Source organism: Coturnix japonica, chromosome 1 (genome assembly GCF_001577835.2).
Source record: "Coturnix japonica isolate 7356 chromosome 1, Coturnix japonica 2.1, whole genome shotgun sequence".
Classification (NCBI taxonomy): Eukaryota; Metazoa; Chordata; class Aves; order Galliformes; family Phasianidae; genus Coturnix; species Coturnix japonica.
This window is the reverse complement of record NC_029516.1, coordinates 112,349,524-112,366,444: the sequence shown is the minus strand read 5'-3', so window position 1 is coordinate 112,366,444 and position 16,921 is coordinate 112,349,524. Positions and strand designations below refer to the sequence as shown.

At 38.2% G+C, this 16,921-nt stretch overlaps 1 protein-coding gene across 5 annotated transcripts in view; it reads right to left on the bottom strand.

Moving 5' to 3' along the window:
• Positions 1-1,837: 1,837 nt before the first annotated feature.
• Positions 1,838-16,921, bottom strand: part of MID1 (midline 1) — a 234,112-nt gene continuing 219,028 nt past the window's right edge. For all 5 annotated transcript variants that reach the window (XM_015887013.2, XM_015886989.2, XM_032441298.1 and 2 more), the window contains 2 exons: positions 15,046-15,253; positions 1,838-13,463 (listed from right to left, as the gene is read on the bottom strand). In XM_015887013.2, the coding sequence (XP_015742499.1) occupies positions 13,115-13,463; positions 15,046-15,253 (557 nt within the window). In that variant the 3' untranslated portion in view covers positions 1,838-13,114. The remainder of the gene's footprint in view (positions 13,464-15,045; positions 15,254-16,921) is intronic.

The window sequence follows — 16,921 nt, the reverse complement described above, 5'->3', positions numbered from 1 at the left end:
CCAGGTTGGATGGGGCTCTAGGCAACCTGATCTAGTACTTGATCTAGTGGTTGGCAACCCTACCTGCAGCAGGAAGGTTGGAACCTGATGATCCTTGACATCTCTTCCAATCCAAACCATTTTGTGATTCTATGATTAGCATTTGGGTGTTGCTTCGCTGCGCCTGGGAGAGCAGCACAAGACTGGGACAGTTGCAAACACACTGAATTCACAAAGAGTTTCCCATGACTACAGTGATAACAAAGCATGCTAATTGCAGGAACTACTAGCTAACCGTCATGTCATACCTCTGCCAGGAGAAAAGTGTACCATTTGTCATTCTTGCATTGTCATTGGCTCCTACACTTAATATTATTTTCATTTTTAGGTAATACAGTGACTAAATAGGTACAGTTCTTCTAGCAGGAGCTCGATGAGTTGTTCTGAGCAAGCTTAGATAAGGTGTCTCTGAGGCAAGGTTGCAAGAATGTGATGAAAACCTGCCTTAAGCCAGAAGTAAAATCACACACTGTATCATGCTCCTGACTGGAATTTCTGATTCAAGTATAATCACAAAAATGTCAGTTCCTAAAGAGAGGGAGAAATCCTCAAGATTTGGCTTTGTCATCTGAAATCTGGGAAGAAAAACTCTTAACTCTTATGTTACGTTAGAAAGCCAGCATTCCATTTATTCACAATAGGTACAAGTCAACATGATAAATCAAGCACATGCTCAGAGTTCAGGTTCTGCATTTAAACAGTTAAGACATACCTATGCAATACACTGGCAAATGTATGCACTATCTTCCAAGAACTCATTAATATATGCTAATGTCCTGCTGGGAATGCATGGTAGGAGCCTATGGTGGTCTTAGACCACTTACTTCCTCCTAATTTTTCCATTGCCAGCTGCCTCCCAGGATCCTTTGGCCAACCTGCTAGCCGTCTTCCTCCAGTCTGGCAAATTTCCATTCTTGTAATGCCATAATAAGCAGTTTTCTACTCTGCTGCACTATAACTTAAAACAATACATGTGAAACCCAAGAAAAAGTCCTTGCATATGGTGGATGCATAGATTAAAGTAGTTTACCGTGACTTCAGTGCTTCTATGAAGCAAGAACTGAAAGAAAAACAATGCTATTCACATACCAAGAAGAGCTTAACTTGCCCAACTAGGAGAGAGGCTCTCTGGACATACAACACTCCCTCATAAAAAGCACACAAGATCCAAGACACGCTCTTCTTTTTGTGGCTGGCCCTTATATGAACCCACGGTGGCTCCAGAAGGGTCTACCCCTTCTGGTCAGGTGAAGATCACAGATACAATCAATTTGCCTGTGCTCCCTGGGCCAGCCATACTCCTACAGCAGGTGCTTAATTACCAGTTCAGCTTATGACCTAACAGTTCTGTTACAGGTGTTATGGAGTTATGGAGAGAAAGCTAGTGTGAGCAGGAAGAAGTGATTGTTTTAGGGGTTGACTTTCATCTAATATGAGCATATAGAGTTGGGAGCCTTTTCCTTCTGCTTGGTATGAAGGCTGTTTTTCTGGATCGTAAAAAGGCAGGCAAACCTGCCTGTATGTTGATCCGATGTTTTGGGTTTTTTTCTCATTGAAGTTTTCATAGCATTTTGTCAAAGCTATTGCTGAAATAAATTCTGAAAACCCACCCACAGCTGCTCCATGATTTCCTACCAACGGGAATTCTTTAGCAAGGCAGAAATTGCTAGTATGTTGACCACTGTCCTAAATTGAGATTAGACAAGGTTTAATCACTATTCTTCTCTTATGATCAATTCTACCCAAACTAAAAATAATTCCTGAAAATCAAAGGTTTACTTCAGCAGAAATTAGGAGGTAGAGTTAAGATTCTTTATTACAAAAATCAAAACACATTCTTACAATCCAAACACTTGCTAATAAACTGTTATTTCTTTTCATGTTCACAATTTCCTTAGCTGGGTAAAACTGCTGACAGATGGTCAAAGTACCATCTTTTATAACTCAAAGCATCTAGGTTATGCATTCATTTATACATATCCCACAGTACATCTGCAGTATCTTATCCCAATAGCTAAACATCAGTTCATTTACATTTACATAAATTCCATGTTTTAACATAATTCAGAGCACAGTAACCTTACAAAGATTCTGTCAAACTCCTTCTAGATTACAGCGACTGCAGTTACATTTTACTCACATCCTCAACAGTGCGACTTCATGTCACGGCAAAACTTCCTCATCATCCATTATCAAACGTCCCCACCACCTTTCAGACACATTCCATTCCATCAACTTAGCACAAAACCATCGAGCATTCTGTCAGTGCCTGCATCTGAGCAAAAGGCAAACCAGTCCTATTGCTACATCAATCCATCAGGTCACAGACTCAGGCTCCTCAAAGGGATGCAGTGCCCAGAGTGACATCATTTACTGGAATCCTTGGCAGAGTCAATTTAGAGCCAGAAAAAAAGATCCCATTTTGTGTTGCCATCGTGCAATTAGAAGGGGTCAAGGTCTTTAAGGATATAGGAGTAATTCCACATTCATATTGAAGAGCGAAAAGGACCCCATAATAAACGAAAACTTCAATATGGTTTGGGAAATATTTACTGAGGTAAGGCCCTGCTTTGCATGTGAATTAGTATCATAGGCTGAGTGAATTTTAAGAGCAGACATGGAGAAACGTTTTGTTCAAATGATCTAAAAATATTGAAGGTAATGAAGCATGTTGCCACAACCAGTGGAGGTAAGTCAGAGTTTGAGAGTTTTCTCAATTTCAGTCATCTTTGTCAACAAAGATCACATAGAAATGGAGAAAACGTCATTTTACAAAGTTTTTCATTGTCTGTTGTTTCCTGTTGCTGAGCAGAAAAGGAAATGTTCCTAAACTCTCCTTACTTCATTTGTATTTCAGTTCCATTATTTTCACTGCTGTTTCTGACTCTTAAGACCCCAGTCACAACAACCATGATGCACTTTTCCAGAGCTGTTTCACAGGACATTCTGATATTCTGCAAACAGGAGCCTGCAGACTCGTCCATCCAGTACCATCACAGACCTCAGTTCTGTCCATATTCCACTTTCACTGTAACTTCAGTCCCATTATCTCCATTTGCCAAGCCTTTTCCAGAATCTCTGCATGGCTCAGGAGATTTTCTGACAGCTTCCCTTAGTTAACCTCCTGGTGCACTAACACTTTTCCCATCAAAAAGTACTTCCTACCTTCCATCAAAAAGTATTTCTCACCTTATATTTGAGCAATTTCTTTTTTTTTTCTTTCTTTCTTTTTTTTTTTTTTTTTTTCCCTATCATCCTGAAGATTGTCAACAGTCCTCACTGCAGCATTTCTCCTGTCTGAGTCACTTCCTTCCCTTTTATGAAGAACAAGCAGTTAGCAATACTCTGCATGGTAAAGTCTTTTTCGACTGTGCACTCCATTAACCTGAAGGATGAATCATTCCTCATCACATCATCATTAGATAAATACTCATGCTGTTTAGAGACAGATGAAAAGAAATCTATGAAAGTAAACTATACAGTGTAGAGAGGTGAGTCAGGATAAAACCTTGGGAAAAAGAATATTTACATCCATCCACAAAATATTTTTCTCTCCCCATTAAGATTTTCTGGAAGGTAGCCATCCAAAACAATCTACCATGAATATGAAAAGAAGTCTCAGTTATCCTTCAGAAAACCAGGCCTATTTCCCTTTTAGAAGATACTAATAAATTACAGGGTAGAATAAGCACTTTTAACCCCAGCACTGGACTTAAGGTTTAAAGAACTGGAGTTTCTCAAGTGTCTCTATACATTCTTTTTAATTTATAGTTGTTGGCTGCTTTTGCATTAGAATTGTGCTGGGGAGCTGGATTACAAACAAACCAACCAACCCACCACCACCAACAAAACCCCAAACAACTTAAATATTTGGCACAGGCAGTGTGTGTTTGATACCTGTACTCAATCTATCACATCAATATAAGCTTACTCCAGTAAGGAATGAAAAATTCAGCCATGCCAACTGTCACCTAGGTATTTTAGTTTCAGTAGAGTGTTATTTATATGAAGCTGATTACTGAATTCATGAAATGGTAGACAAGACCCAATGGTAATTTACAAGGCTGGGCTGGATGTGGCTCTGGGCAGCCTGGTCTGGTGGTTGGTGACTCGGCGCATGGATGGGGGCTTGAAACTAGATGATCATTGTGGTCCTTTTTGACCCAGGCCATTCTATGATTCTATGGAATGTCTATTAAAAGAAAACCAACAAAACATTAAGGATAATGCAGCCATGTTAATTAATACATAGCATTTTGCAGCTAGTGGATAAGATGTCCAGAATTTAAAATATTTGTGCATGTGAGTGTTGCAATAGAAGGCATAATAATCTGCAAGCATACATAATCTGCAAGAGGGTTTGTTCTGTAGTGAAACAGACATATTTTCATGGATATATATCAACTGGATGGCCATTCTATGGAAGAATTATTACAAATTACTTGCTTTACAAAAAGAAGGGTTGAGTGGCTAGAAGAATCTTTGGATGGCAGAACTGTCCACATTCAATAAGATTTTGACTTACAATGTTTCATCTTGTCTGTATGTATATAAGAGACAAAACACCAGCTTCAGTGAGAGCAGGGAAAAATTACCTGCTTACCTCTGAAGTCAGAAGTTGTCTGTACATTTCTGTATTCTATAAAAAGTAGTTCATCTATTTTTACCGCCATCAAATGTCAATATCCTATTTGCTAAATATACAGAGCGATTATCACCTCATCTTCCTTTATTTGTCTAAAAAGCAAACATCCAGTACTCATTATCTGCCTGCAGATCCTCATAGGACCAACAGTGGAAGATCAGTTATGCAGTGGGATGCTCACTGGTCCAAATTAAGTTGCCATAATATCTGAAACAAATAGACTCCCGGAGAAGCTATTTGTTTCTCATTTATTATAGAGGATGTATAGAAAATATACTTTGGCCTAGTTAACTAATATTTATGCATTTAGATTGAAGGGAGATTAATCTTGTCCACAAAGCTTCATCTCTGAAACACTGAAACACTGTGTCCTATGAAATAAACTTGATTTCTGTGGACCTAACTGTCCATAGTTTGACTGCATTTATTTTCATACCAATATTGACTTCTAATTAAAACTCTTATCACCTTTCCTGATGCTACTCCTAGTCTATACTTACAGACACAACAACCCTACCTCCTGCGAGCCAATGTTTGATAGGTTAAATAACCCAAAAATATACCTCTTCTTCTAACCAAGGCTCTCCTATAGCTTCCCTTTCTGATTACCCTTTCTCCTATATTAGTAATTACAGTAAACCTAGAATTTTGTAAGGCCTTCCAAACAAGTTTCTACCACAATACTTTCTGGTTATGTTTTCCTAGGTGCATTCCCCAGTTATCTTATTTATGTTTTCAAATTCTATTTCTATCTTCCATGATTAGAGTTCCAGCCTTGATAGCTATCCCAATGTGCTTTTCTTACTACTATAATTTTAAAAAATAAGATAAAAAGTCAGAGATGAAACAGCTGAAATATTTTACACCAATAGATTTTTGCATTCTCTTTATCTTGACAGTGAAGACCAGTAATATGAATGTTCATGCAGTGCTTTTTGACTTCTTTTCTTTCTTTTTCCCTATGGAGCATGGGGAATAAAGTGATGGAATGATGACTTTTCACTCTTCAAAACTGACTGTGTGTCCTGCCTGCCCACAAGCACTACTGAACGTGGGGCATAAAAACACAGCTTTGGGGGCTGGCTTGTCCCTTCTACTGCTTTCAGTGGAGCAGGAAAAGTTGGGCCAGTTGGAATAGATTTGGAGAAAGTCATACACACAGACACACACACACCAGTCCATCATTCTGCATTCCCATCACTCTGAATTCCCCACACTGATGAAATGTTCAAAGGATGTAGGGCTACAGCACTCCTCTGTTCATGAGAAAAGCACGAGTGCAGGTGCTTTATTACAAACCTATAGAAATATTTCCCTGTCCCTGTATCAAACAGCAGTTTTGTAGCTGGAAAAAATGACACCTATTACCACCTCTGTATAAAATTAGTTGCATTTCTTAGTGCTACACGTTTTTTCTTACATAGTTAAAAATACGTGAAAGCATTCAAAACTTGATAGTATTTCAGCCATGAAACTGGCTAATGGTTTCTTCAGGCTCCAAGAGTGGTGAGAACTCTGTACCTGTTCCTATGAAATTATCTGCTGTAAGCGATTGACACTGCATCAGCAAAGTCTGCTTTCAAGTTTGACAAAAGCCAAACAGTTCTGGATTTATTTATTTATTGGGGAGGGGGCTTAGGTGGAAAAAAGTAACATTTTAAACTCTAATTGACAAAACGAGAGAAGACAGTCAACAGAACAAATTAAAAGCATAAGTTACTGATTGGATTAGCAAACTAACTGGTCTACCAATTGGTCTTCTACTAATTAGTCTACTAACCAGTCTGCCACCAGTTGTAATCATTACGTGTGATTCACCAGAGAATGAAAGGTGAATCCTTCCACCTCTACCCACACTTACAAATTTGGATGAACCTGTTTCATCTTCAGTCTGTCTATAGCTCTTACACAGAGATGACAGAAATAAATATCAATTTGCCCACTCCCAGTGAGAGATGTTCTCACATACCGTATGACAAAATTATTCCTAATTCCATAAAGAATTAGACTCTATGCTTCCCAAATGAGAGATATCCTTGCAGACTGGGAATTGATGCTGGAGACAAGAAAGCATATTTAAAAATGAAGAACAAACAAACAAAAACAACACAGAAACCTGCTGAGCTTAATGAGATTCAGTGCATACATACATACATTTATATATACATTTATACTGATACTAGAGGTACTTATTCCAGAAATATTCTCAAATAATCTACTCTTGATCTGGTTGTGCTCCCTAATCAGGTCTCATAACAGTGTTTTAATCAGAGAGAAATACTAGTAAGCCATCAACAATTAAATAACTTTATTTGTAAAAGAGTATTGGGTTTATCTGCATTCCTTCTTTAACTTCTGCATTAAAAATGTGCTTACCTGCTAATAACACATTGCTTTAGTATTCTGATTTTATTTTCCATAAGTCTTGTGAAAAAGGTAATTTTCTAGGAAATTAAACGATTTTTTTTTTAAAACATAAAGATATTCCCCTTTACATGCATTCCTCACAACTCTGATTTTGGAATTAGTAAGTGAACTCATCTGAAAATGAGTGGGGAAGCAGAAAGAAGGAAGAAATGGCTAAAAGAATTGTTATCGCCTTGCTTTGAGGAAACAGCAAAGCATCACACAATGAACCCAGGAGGAATGTTACTGAACTATACATCTTAAAGCACACCTGCGCTCATAAGAACAGCTCATAAGAAACAGCAGTTTTGCTAGCAGCTAATGTGCTTTCTCAGAAGATATGATTTAATAGGAATGCTGTGCTGTTAGCACAGGAGCTCCTCATTCATTGGAAACTGAAGATTCATGAGCTTGTACCTACCTCTGTGTAAAATCCCCTTTGAAGTCAGTGGAAGCAAAAATCTGGACAAAAGGAGCAAAAAAAAGGAGAATCAAGGCCTGGGGCTGCCATCCCTGCCCTGCTGCATTTGTTCAGGTTAGGATTTCAGACATATAATTGCAAAGTTTTTTCTGTCATTTGGGAATGTAGACTGGGGCTGAGCAGTAACAAGACAAAGAATAAGGCAAGACTTGCTTTGCAGCACTGTGGAAAGGTGTGAGGGCAGGCAGTAGTGGCAGAATGGTTGCCCTGCCATCGAGAGACCTCTTTCAGCATTTCTCCAGAACTCTTTTGCTACCTCTGTGCCTCTCAGGCAGCAGTAATAATGACCCTTTCAATTGTGATGTGGAAGAATAAGGCTAAAAATACTGGAAGACTACATGCCTTCCAAATACATTGTCGTGCTTCTAAATCAGAGCTTCCTCAACAAGTATTCAAGTATTCAAACTCATATCACTCTGTACAGAGATTAATGTACATGGATGTCTTACACCTCATGGCACAGATCGCACTGAAGCACTTACAGCTACTGCTCGTTAATCTCTTACTATTTTTCATATGAAAACACACTGATAAAACGAAGTTAAAAATGCAAAGATTTTCTTTAACTTCAGAAAGCACAATAAAGACAAACAGCACAGTATAATCTGGAAGACCCACCATCAGCACTTGGAAGCTAGTAGGGCTTTCCTCCCTGGGGAAAAGACCAAGATTAAGACCAAAGTTCTTCATTGTGCTGAAGATCTTAATTTCTAAATGGGCAATCAGCCCAATGATACATATGCATTTCCACTGTGGGAAAAATCAGCACGTGAAGAGACATTAGAGATGGTGTTATGAGACATTCGCCATTACATCAATACATAGGCAACCTATGCATGTGTTTTAACTTATCTTTATGAGATATAGACCTTAACATCACAAAATGGAAAACTATAAAATGCAGCTTGAAAATATGAGGCATATTGTTTTTACACATCTCTCTGCTGATTGACTGAAAAAGCATAATGCCCCCTGAATATCCAGTAACAAACAGAGAAATCAAGACAAAACCATAATCTAAATAAATCTGCAGGCCACATGACTCACAATTTGGCGGTCAAATACAACAAGCTCAGTAAGAATGACACTGCTGAAGGCTTAGCTGCAATTGGGAAAATTGACTGGTTGGTCAACCTGGTGTCATTTACATTTGGTCCTTCAAACAATGACCAGACAGGAGTTGATATATGGAAATAGCACACAGTTCGATTAGACAGGCCTAGTAAGCACAGCACAAGGAGAAGAGATTTCAGCGCTGAATACTATGAATAGTAAGTAAGAATAAAAAAATAATTATTCTGACCAAATGTGGGAATTCTAACATTCAGGAAAGGAGCTAGATCAGCCATAAGAAGCCAGTACTTAGTTACACAGTAAATATAGCTTGATCACATAAAATGATAAACCACTAGTTTAAGACTGTCCAACAATGGCCTAAGGCCAGACATGCCCTGCCTTAGTTGGAATGTGCCATGGATCCAAACTTTTTTCACTCCTAACACAGAAATGAAGACAGTTTTTCAATTAAAACCAATAGCAAATAAGAGCCATTAACAATTCTCACTTTGTGGGTGGGCTGATCTGGAATTTGTGATATCATAACTAACAACAGAACTGGGAACTACTGGACACCTATTTTATCTGAATAATTACAAATGAAATGCTGTCTGCAATGTCAAATAACTGTCAAGAAATCTCCCACTGCCAACATTTCTTCACAGTGCAATAAATACTGTCCATCTCACAGGGAACTCATTAAAGAGCTGATACTTTAATTTGTACTATCAATAGTGTCCTGATATGTTTTCTAACATAGAGAGAGCACAGCCTTCCCTTATCAAGAATCTGAACAAATCATGCACACAGTGACCTACCATTGCTAATGGAAGGAAGAATGCTTATGAGCTTTTATCAGTATTTTGCCAATTTTCAGCTTCATACACTGTATCCACTGAGGAATTTTTTTGCTTCCTACATTTGGGACCCACTGCTTAGTGGAGGCCTGTCCTATGGCCAACTGAGAAATGGGATGCCCAAGACAGACAAAGAATAGACGTATGACAGAAAATGCAGTAAATTCAGCTCTCTGCTTGTTCTCTGAAAGCCAATAGTAGGAATCTACAATGAGTGAAGACAGTCGACTAAATAATGTATGACTTCTAAATGATTATTTTCCCTGTTAGATGTGCATTAACATATGGAAGCTTAACATAAGGAAAATCTTATCTGGTCTCAGAAAGAAGTTTCCCATTCACAACATTACTTCAGGTTAGGCCAGAGCTTAAACTACTCTGAGATGTCGCTACCATCTCCTAAGGGAGTCAATAACTCATCTGAATCACAGCTTGGCTTTTGAAATATATCCTTGGAACAATCATTATACCAACATAGGCTTTACCTATTACATTCACTGTTTGCATCTCAGCAGACTACTCCACAAGTAAAATGGCATTATAAAGTGTTAGCTTATTCCAAGTTACAATACTTTCTAATCTCAGGAAAAAAACCTTCAGCTAAGACTATACATAAAAATAGCATGCTTTATCTTTACAAAAAGATGACCATTCCCCCAGATTCCAATAGGTTCCTATGGACCATGCAAAATGCCACAGACCACAGAAGCTACAGTTTTGAATGGATGCTTTTATTGATTAATCAGGCATGAACAGATTTTGTATGTTAAAAAATGTCCAGATGAATACCATTCATAGCAACTTGTTTCCTCATAGTCATACAGAATATGAAATAATTCAAGAAACAAGCGAAAAGGAGCACCTGACTAATTAGTATCATTCTGTGTATATATCTATGTACGTATAAACACACATTGCACTATATCTGTGCATATACTGTTGTGTGTATACCCGTACATACATATGCATATACATATGTATACACACATACACAAACATATACACACAGAGTGTACTCACTGAACTGACAGTCCAATGTAGCAATGTGGCCTAGTTCCAAATGAAGTATTCTGTGTTAAAATATAAATAATACAGAAAGGCATACAGATAGAAGAGCATTCGTTTTTTAACTTTCACCAAAACCATGATCAGCCTTTGAATGCACTGTGTTCAAAATGAAAATACGTGAGATCACGTGGGATCTGTCCAAATTCATGGTGTTAACTACATATAGCTCAATCACTGCTAACATTGTATGGCCAAACAATGAAGAGTGTTTTCAATTTGTTCACTACAGATCAGCTTCTAGATTTAATATTTCTAGGGCAAGAGGAGGCACACAGCCTTGCCACTTGTACTGAGGTAATAAATACTTTACTGTTGGGCAGAAACTTGGCAAAAATCCTACATTAAGAGTCCCTTTGTCCTGAACATTTTTATCATTGCTTCTCATCAGTCATCTCCTGTCAACTCATTATAATAATTTTCATGCCATCTCAGCTATCTTCCAAACATTCCAGGCCAGGTCATTCAGGCAATGTGCAACAGGCTGTACTGGTAGCAATGTACTCAGATACAAAATGTCATATTTGAGAATTGATTTTCATTTTTGAGCATATTCTTTTCTTTAATACTTAAGATACGACGATAAACAGTGCGGTACACTGACAATGTATGTTTGTACTTTCCCATACTTACGTCAACTCTGGAAAAAGTTTCCTGCCTGTGAACCATGGGATACTGCCACAGCAGAAAGCCACATGCATTACCAGCAATGTACTGTCACACTTTTCTCCGCTTAAGCTAGTAGAGCTTGTAAAGGGAAACCAAAGGAACAGGGACATTTATTTCCTATTAAAAAAGGGAAAAATCGTGTAGGCGTGTATGTATTCATTACCAAGTTCCTAAGTTTTCTACATCATCATAAGGCAAACTGTAGTACAGCTTTGTACCTGCAGAATTGGTATTTAAAAAAAAACAAAACCTGAAGCTGAGTTTGGGACCATTTTGTTTTGGACCCATTAGTGAACAAAGTGCATTAGGGCATCCTTTTCAAAAGACACCTAAGCATGGTTATAAACTTCTGGACAAATCTTTTCTTAAAAGTTGGTATTCAGTTTATACTCTTTCCACACAGGCATATTTTCTCTACTTGAACAATAACAATAAAACACTGCAAGGCCATTCTTTTAAAGTTGTCGTATGCCTCAAGCATCTCCCTAAATGATCATTTACAAACAGTTACAAAGGGCTTCTACCTCGTAGAAGGAAAAGTGAAAAAAATGCACCTGGTTCAGCTTTGAGATAAAATAGGTGCAACCTCTATTGACTTCACTGAAGTTCATTCACCAACACCTGTGTGCATGTAGAGCCTGCCTGTGCAGATTCCTACTATGCCTGAAAATATGTTATTTACTGCTCATTCACAAAGAGAACTGTTCTTCCCCAAACAACTCAAGACAATGATAATTATGAACAAACTCCATCTGCAATGTTTCTCCATACAGATCATGCAAAACAGATTTCCTTGCTTTGTTATTACTACATAATGTACAACAATGAAACATTTGTATTTAATTTAAAACCAATGGTAAGGTGGCTCATGTCTCACTTCCGAGTTATTGGCTGGGCTTGCTGTGTTGAACCTTGTAAAATCAGCAATAAGCATTCATGTGTCTACCATCAGAAACATGATGTCTTCCATTACAATCAAACCTTAAATGTTGCAGTGCTTTGTCAAATTAGTCTACAGTCAGACCTTGGGGTGGCTCCTCTCCTCCAGCGTTGTCATTTCAGAGATGGTATCAGTCTTTCACATCCTCAATGATTCTACAGTGTTTCCCAAAGATGAAAGTGAAACTGGCAGATGGGAATGTTGCCATCAATAAAATAAATCACCACATGGTTTATGCACTCACATTTCTAGGAGATACTCCACATGTGTTTTGCGAACAGAGAACACACTGCCCCGTGAAGAGAAGTAAATAAAACTTTCTACTTTTGTTGTGTTGGCTAGCTCTACTGCTTTACTTGCTTGTTTTCATTCTTTTTGGTCTGCACATTCCCACGTGCAAAGTAGAAATTATGAGATTTTGCATTCAGTAAGATCGGTAATGATTACTAAAATTGGCACGAATAAAACCAGCAGTATACTGACTTGTCCACCACTGCACACTTTTATCCTTCCAATTTCCTGCCTTTATCCACTGTAAAATAAAATAATGTAACGAGCTGATGAAACTTTGATGAATGTGACCATTGATGTGCAAAACAAATAAGTCATTTTCCAGGTATCCAAACTAGGCTTTCCTTCTCTCTCCATTTTTCTTCTTTTTTTTTTAATTCTTTTTTTTTTTTTTTAATTTTTTATAAATAATTTATAAATCTTCCTGAAAGAGACTAAATGTGAACCAAAACAAAAGCAACTGCAAAAAGAGTTCTAAGGTATTATTAAAGCCACTTCTTGTCCTTCTGCATAAAGTACTCAGAAAACAGAGATCCACCCCTTTTTCGGTTCTGGCTGGTTTTGGCAGCAACAACTGAGATGCCACGCAGTCCACCAGCTCCAGGTGAGCTCCTGCAGGCAGCTGCCTTTGGAAACATATCCTCCTACCTGTTGGCTTTTAACAGTCATGCCAGCTGCTCAGAGGAGTCTAGGTGATCAGGGATGGGCAAGCCTGTTATAATGGTCAAACACTTATTCCACACAGTGAATGTGGGGCATACGGGCTGCCCAAATGTAATGTCAAAGGTATAAAGGTGCAGGGAGTTCAAGGCATCATAAAAAGCAAGGGAACCATTGTCGTAGTCCAGCAAAATGCCAACCCGGCGGAGATGAGGTGCAGGCTCTATTGGGATTTCTTTGCTGTTGTGTCTCACCACCCATGTGTTGTTGCAGCGGCACAGCACCCAGGAGGCAGAGTTCTTCCCGATCCACTCATGCTTCGGTGCTGACTTGTATGAAATACCAATGGCATACCTGCAAAACAAACACAACTGTGGAAAGCAAGTGCCTCTTGACATGCCCGTGTGTCAGCGTGTTAACCCAAAGGAATCACTGAGGCCTTGGTCTCTTATTTGTGCTGACTGAATTCTAATTAAGTGAAATTGCAACACAGTCTTGGCACAGAGTTAATTTATGTTTTTCCCATCTCTTTTCATTCTGAGAGGTCAGGGAAACTTTTATTGTTCTTCACATTGTTTGTAGTTTGGCTGCCATGGTAATTTTTTGGAGCACGTATCTCTGTTATTCAAAGGGAAAACTGTTGAGTACTCAGGAACTTAGGGTTTAAATCGCTGAGCCTCATATTTCCACTTCTAAACTGATGAACACAGAGGAATTCATTGATTTTAAAGTACTTTGCTATCTGTCATCTAATCTGATCTCTCATTGCTCATATAATATATGGACCAGAAGGAGGAACACAGGAATCAACATCAAAAGACACATTAAAACAAATAAAATAAATTGCCCTTCCCAAATATGTTTTGCCAGATGTTGGTGTGGTTTTTAGATTCAAATGAGCATTTTTTGGACTGGGTATTGGGCCAAGTGAAGCATTTGTAGGTGAAGACATTCTCTCTGCAAACCATAATTTACAGCAAGATGTGCAAGGTAAAAAGATCGTGAAAATGTTCCCCTTAATGGATATCCAGGACAAGTGCCTGATTTCTCATATGTTAAAGAAATGCTGAAGTTCCTCACGTTTTAGAGACACTGAAGTATTTGTTGTTCTATGTTGTTGAGCTTTCAACCAATAAAGATTAATGTGCCATAAGTTATTCTGTTTTCATGCCTTCGAGTTGGCACAAGCACACAAGCACATTTTTCTTGTCTGAGACAGTGAGTATATCTGAAGACCTCACTGATTTTCTGCTCCATTAGCTTCCATCAAGATTCCCTCTGAATCTCAAAGGATAACATCTATTCTACTGACTGAAGGGACCCTGAAACCCAGCCCTGTGTTGCACACATCCAGGAACAGAGAAATACACTCATTTATTGGTTTTCTCTACCTTCAAACCCTGGGGCACAGACCTAGCACTACTCCTTTCTTCAGACTTAGCTCCTCACCCTTTCTTCAGAACTTCCACCACTGTGAAGTTGGATTGTCTAATTATCCACATATTCTGTTTCTGTTTCACTTTGCTTTGTTTTCTTACTGAAGGGCAGTAACATCTTTCAAATTCAGTAAAGAGATATCACATGTACAAAATTCACTGTTACAGAAATAAGATGCAACTTTCTTTGCTCTCCATTACACTAAAATCTTAAAATGCATTTTCTGTAGGTTCAAAAAGCAATCTGCCTCAGTAACAAAGGAAAAGTTGTGTGTAGGTTACTAAACATAAAGATACTTTATCTGGCAGGATAAGTTCCAGAGTCTGAAAGTGCTAGGGTTTGGGAAAATAGTCTGACTGTAGAAGTATATGCTTGTCCTGATTTTGAACCATTTCTCAGGTCTCAGTTATTTATCTCCATAAGAGTAACAGTGCTGAGGCCTTCATGGGCCTTTGGTGTGAACCAACGATTCTTCTCATATATATTTTTATATACATACCATGTACTCCCACTTATCACCACTTCCCAGTAATGCCGTCCACTGTCAATGAACACATTGCCAGCTACTCCATAGCTCCCTTGGCTTGTGAATCGCTCTGGTGTATGACTCTTTTTGGAGGAGGTTTCATCACGTTCCACTGTCAAGTTGTCATGAGACACTTTCAGTTTTCTATGAGCAGATTTGGGGTCCAGTTTAAATGGCTGACCTAGAAACACAAAGACAAAGGTAGCAGAAGAGCAATAATTTGTCTTTAATTTTAAAAAGAGGGGTTGATAGGAAGCATAGGAAAGAAGCACACAAGATTACATAATCATATTAATTTCTTCTGAAGTGTCCTCAAGACAGACTGATTTTGCTGTCTGCACTAGCTGGTTTGCTCTGCCAGTATACTGTCAATCTCATTGTGCTCTAGCTTCCCTGTGCTGATAATCTCTGAAAACAGCCCTGCATAATCATCATGGCCATTATCTCTGACCTAGAGGTAACCTGAACACTCTAATTCTTGCATGTAATTGAAACCAATATACATGTTAATAAAGGTATGAGGGTTGCTTTTTTCACAGCATATTAGATTTAGAATGTTACATTCTATTAATTCCCTAGGGATAAAGTTCCATAATAACATTTTCATCATTGCTACAAAAGAAGTATATTTTCAAATCCCACAAAATGAATTTGAAAGTCAAAAAAAGCCTTAGCCTTGTCTGTTCCTTCACTCACAGCTTTTTTTATAATAGTACAGTCAACAATTCAGAAACAGTTTTGGAAGGATGCCTACACGGTGCTGTATGGTTGGATATCATGCATTAAAAAGAAGGAAGTGAACTATAACTTGGTCCAGATAATATGGTGTAAAAACATTGCTGATGTTGTTGATCTTGGCAAGCATCTTCAGCTGTAGCACAAGGCTTGCAGATAATATCAGGAAACTTTTTGGTAAACCAAACCCTGTAGATGTGTAAAGACTGCCACAATTGTGATCAACGCTCTCTGTCTGTTAATAAGCAGGGTGACTGCTTACCTCCACAAAGATACAACTAGAAAATTGTGACTCTATGTGGGCTCCATCAAAACCCTTTCCCCTTCTTATTGTCTTTCGTATCAAGGAAGACATATGTAAGCAGCTTTGATTGCATGCATAGGAAATAGACATGAGCACTCATGAGGTCTGTGACCCTCTAACACTGAGAAGGGAACTTCAAATAAGATGCAAATTGCTCAGTGTTTATGAAGGAACAGTTAAGTACTTTTCATGAAGTGAAACTGAAAGCATTAGCGTGGGAATGTGAAGAAATGAAATATGCATTGATTCAGATATCCAGGAAACCTGAAAATGTAGAAATTTCGAGTGGAAGATAATGGATGCAATACTAATTCTCAGTAAAAATTACCATAGATAAGTGAAAAATTAGATAAGAAGTATTTCTGAAGTTATAATCTGCTTTCATAACATGTATTTATTCATGCATTATGTTTACGTATAAAATAAATACACTGAATATTATTTGGGATTGCATTGTGCTATCTTTTTCTTACAATTGGATAGGAGTACAACATCTACAAGCTGCCTCCTTAACTGGTTAATAGCCTTTGTGTTACTGAAGTAGTATCTGAAGGATATCTTTCTATTCATTGAATTGTATCTGTGTAGATCTTTTCTCACAGTCACCTGAGAGCTCACTTTTGTGCCACACTGGGTCACAAAAGAGGAAAGGATGAAGGATTATCATTTCCAGTGGGTCCTCTTGTGTATTAACAAATGCTTGGTAGCAGACATGTGGTTTGTACAAGCAGTTCTTACACAGAAGTGCAAGCCAGGTAAACAGAAGACCCCAGCCTGGTACATGCCATTCTCTCCGCCCTCCTTCTTGCC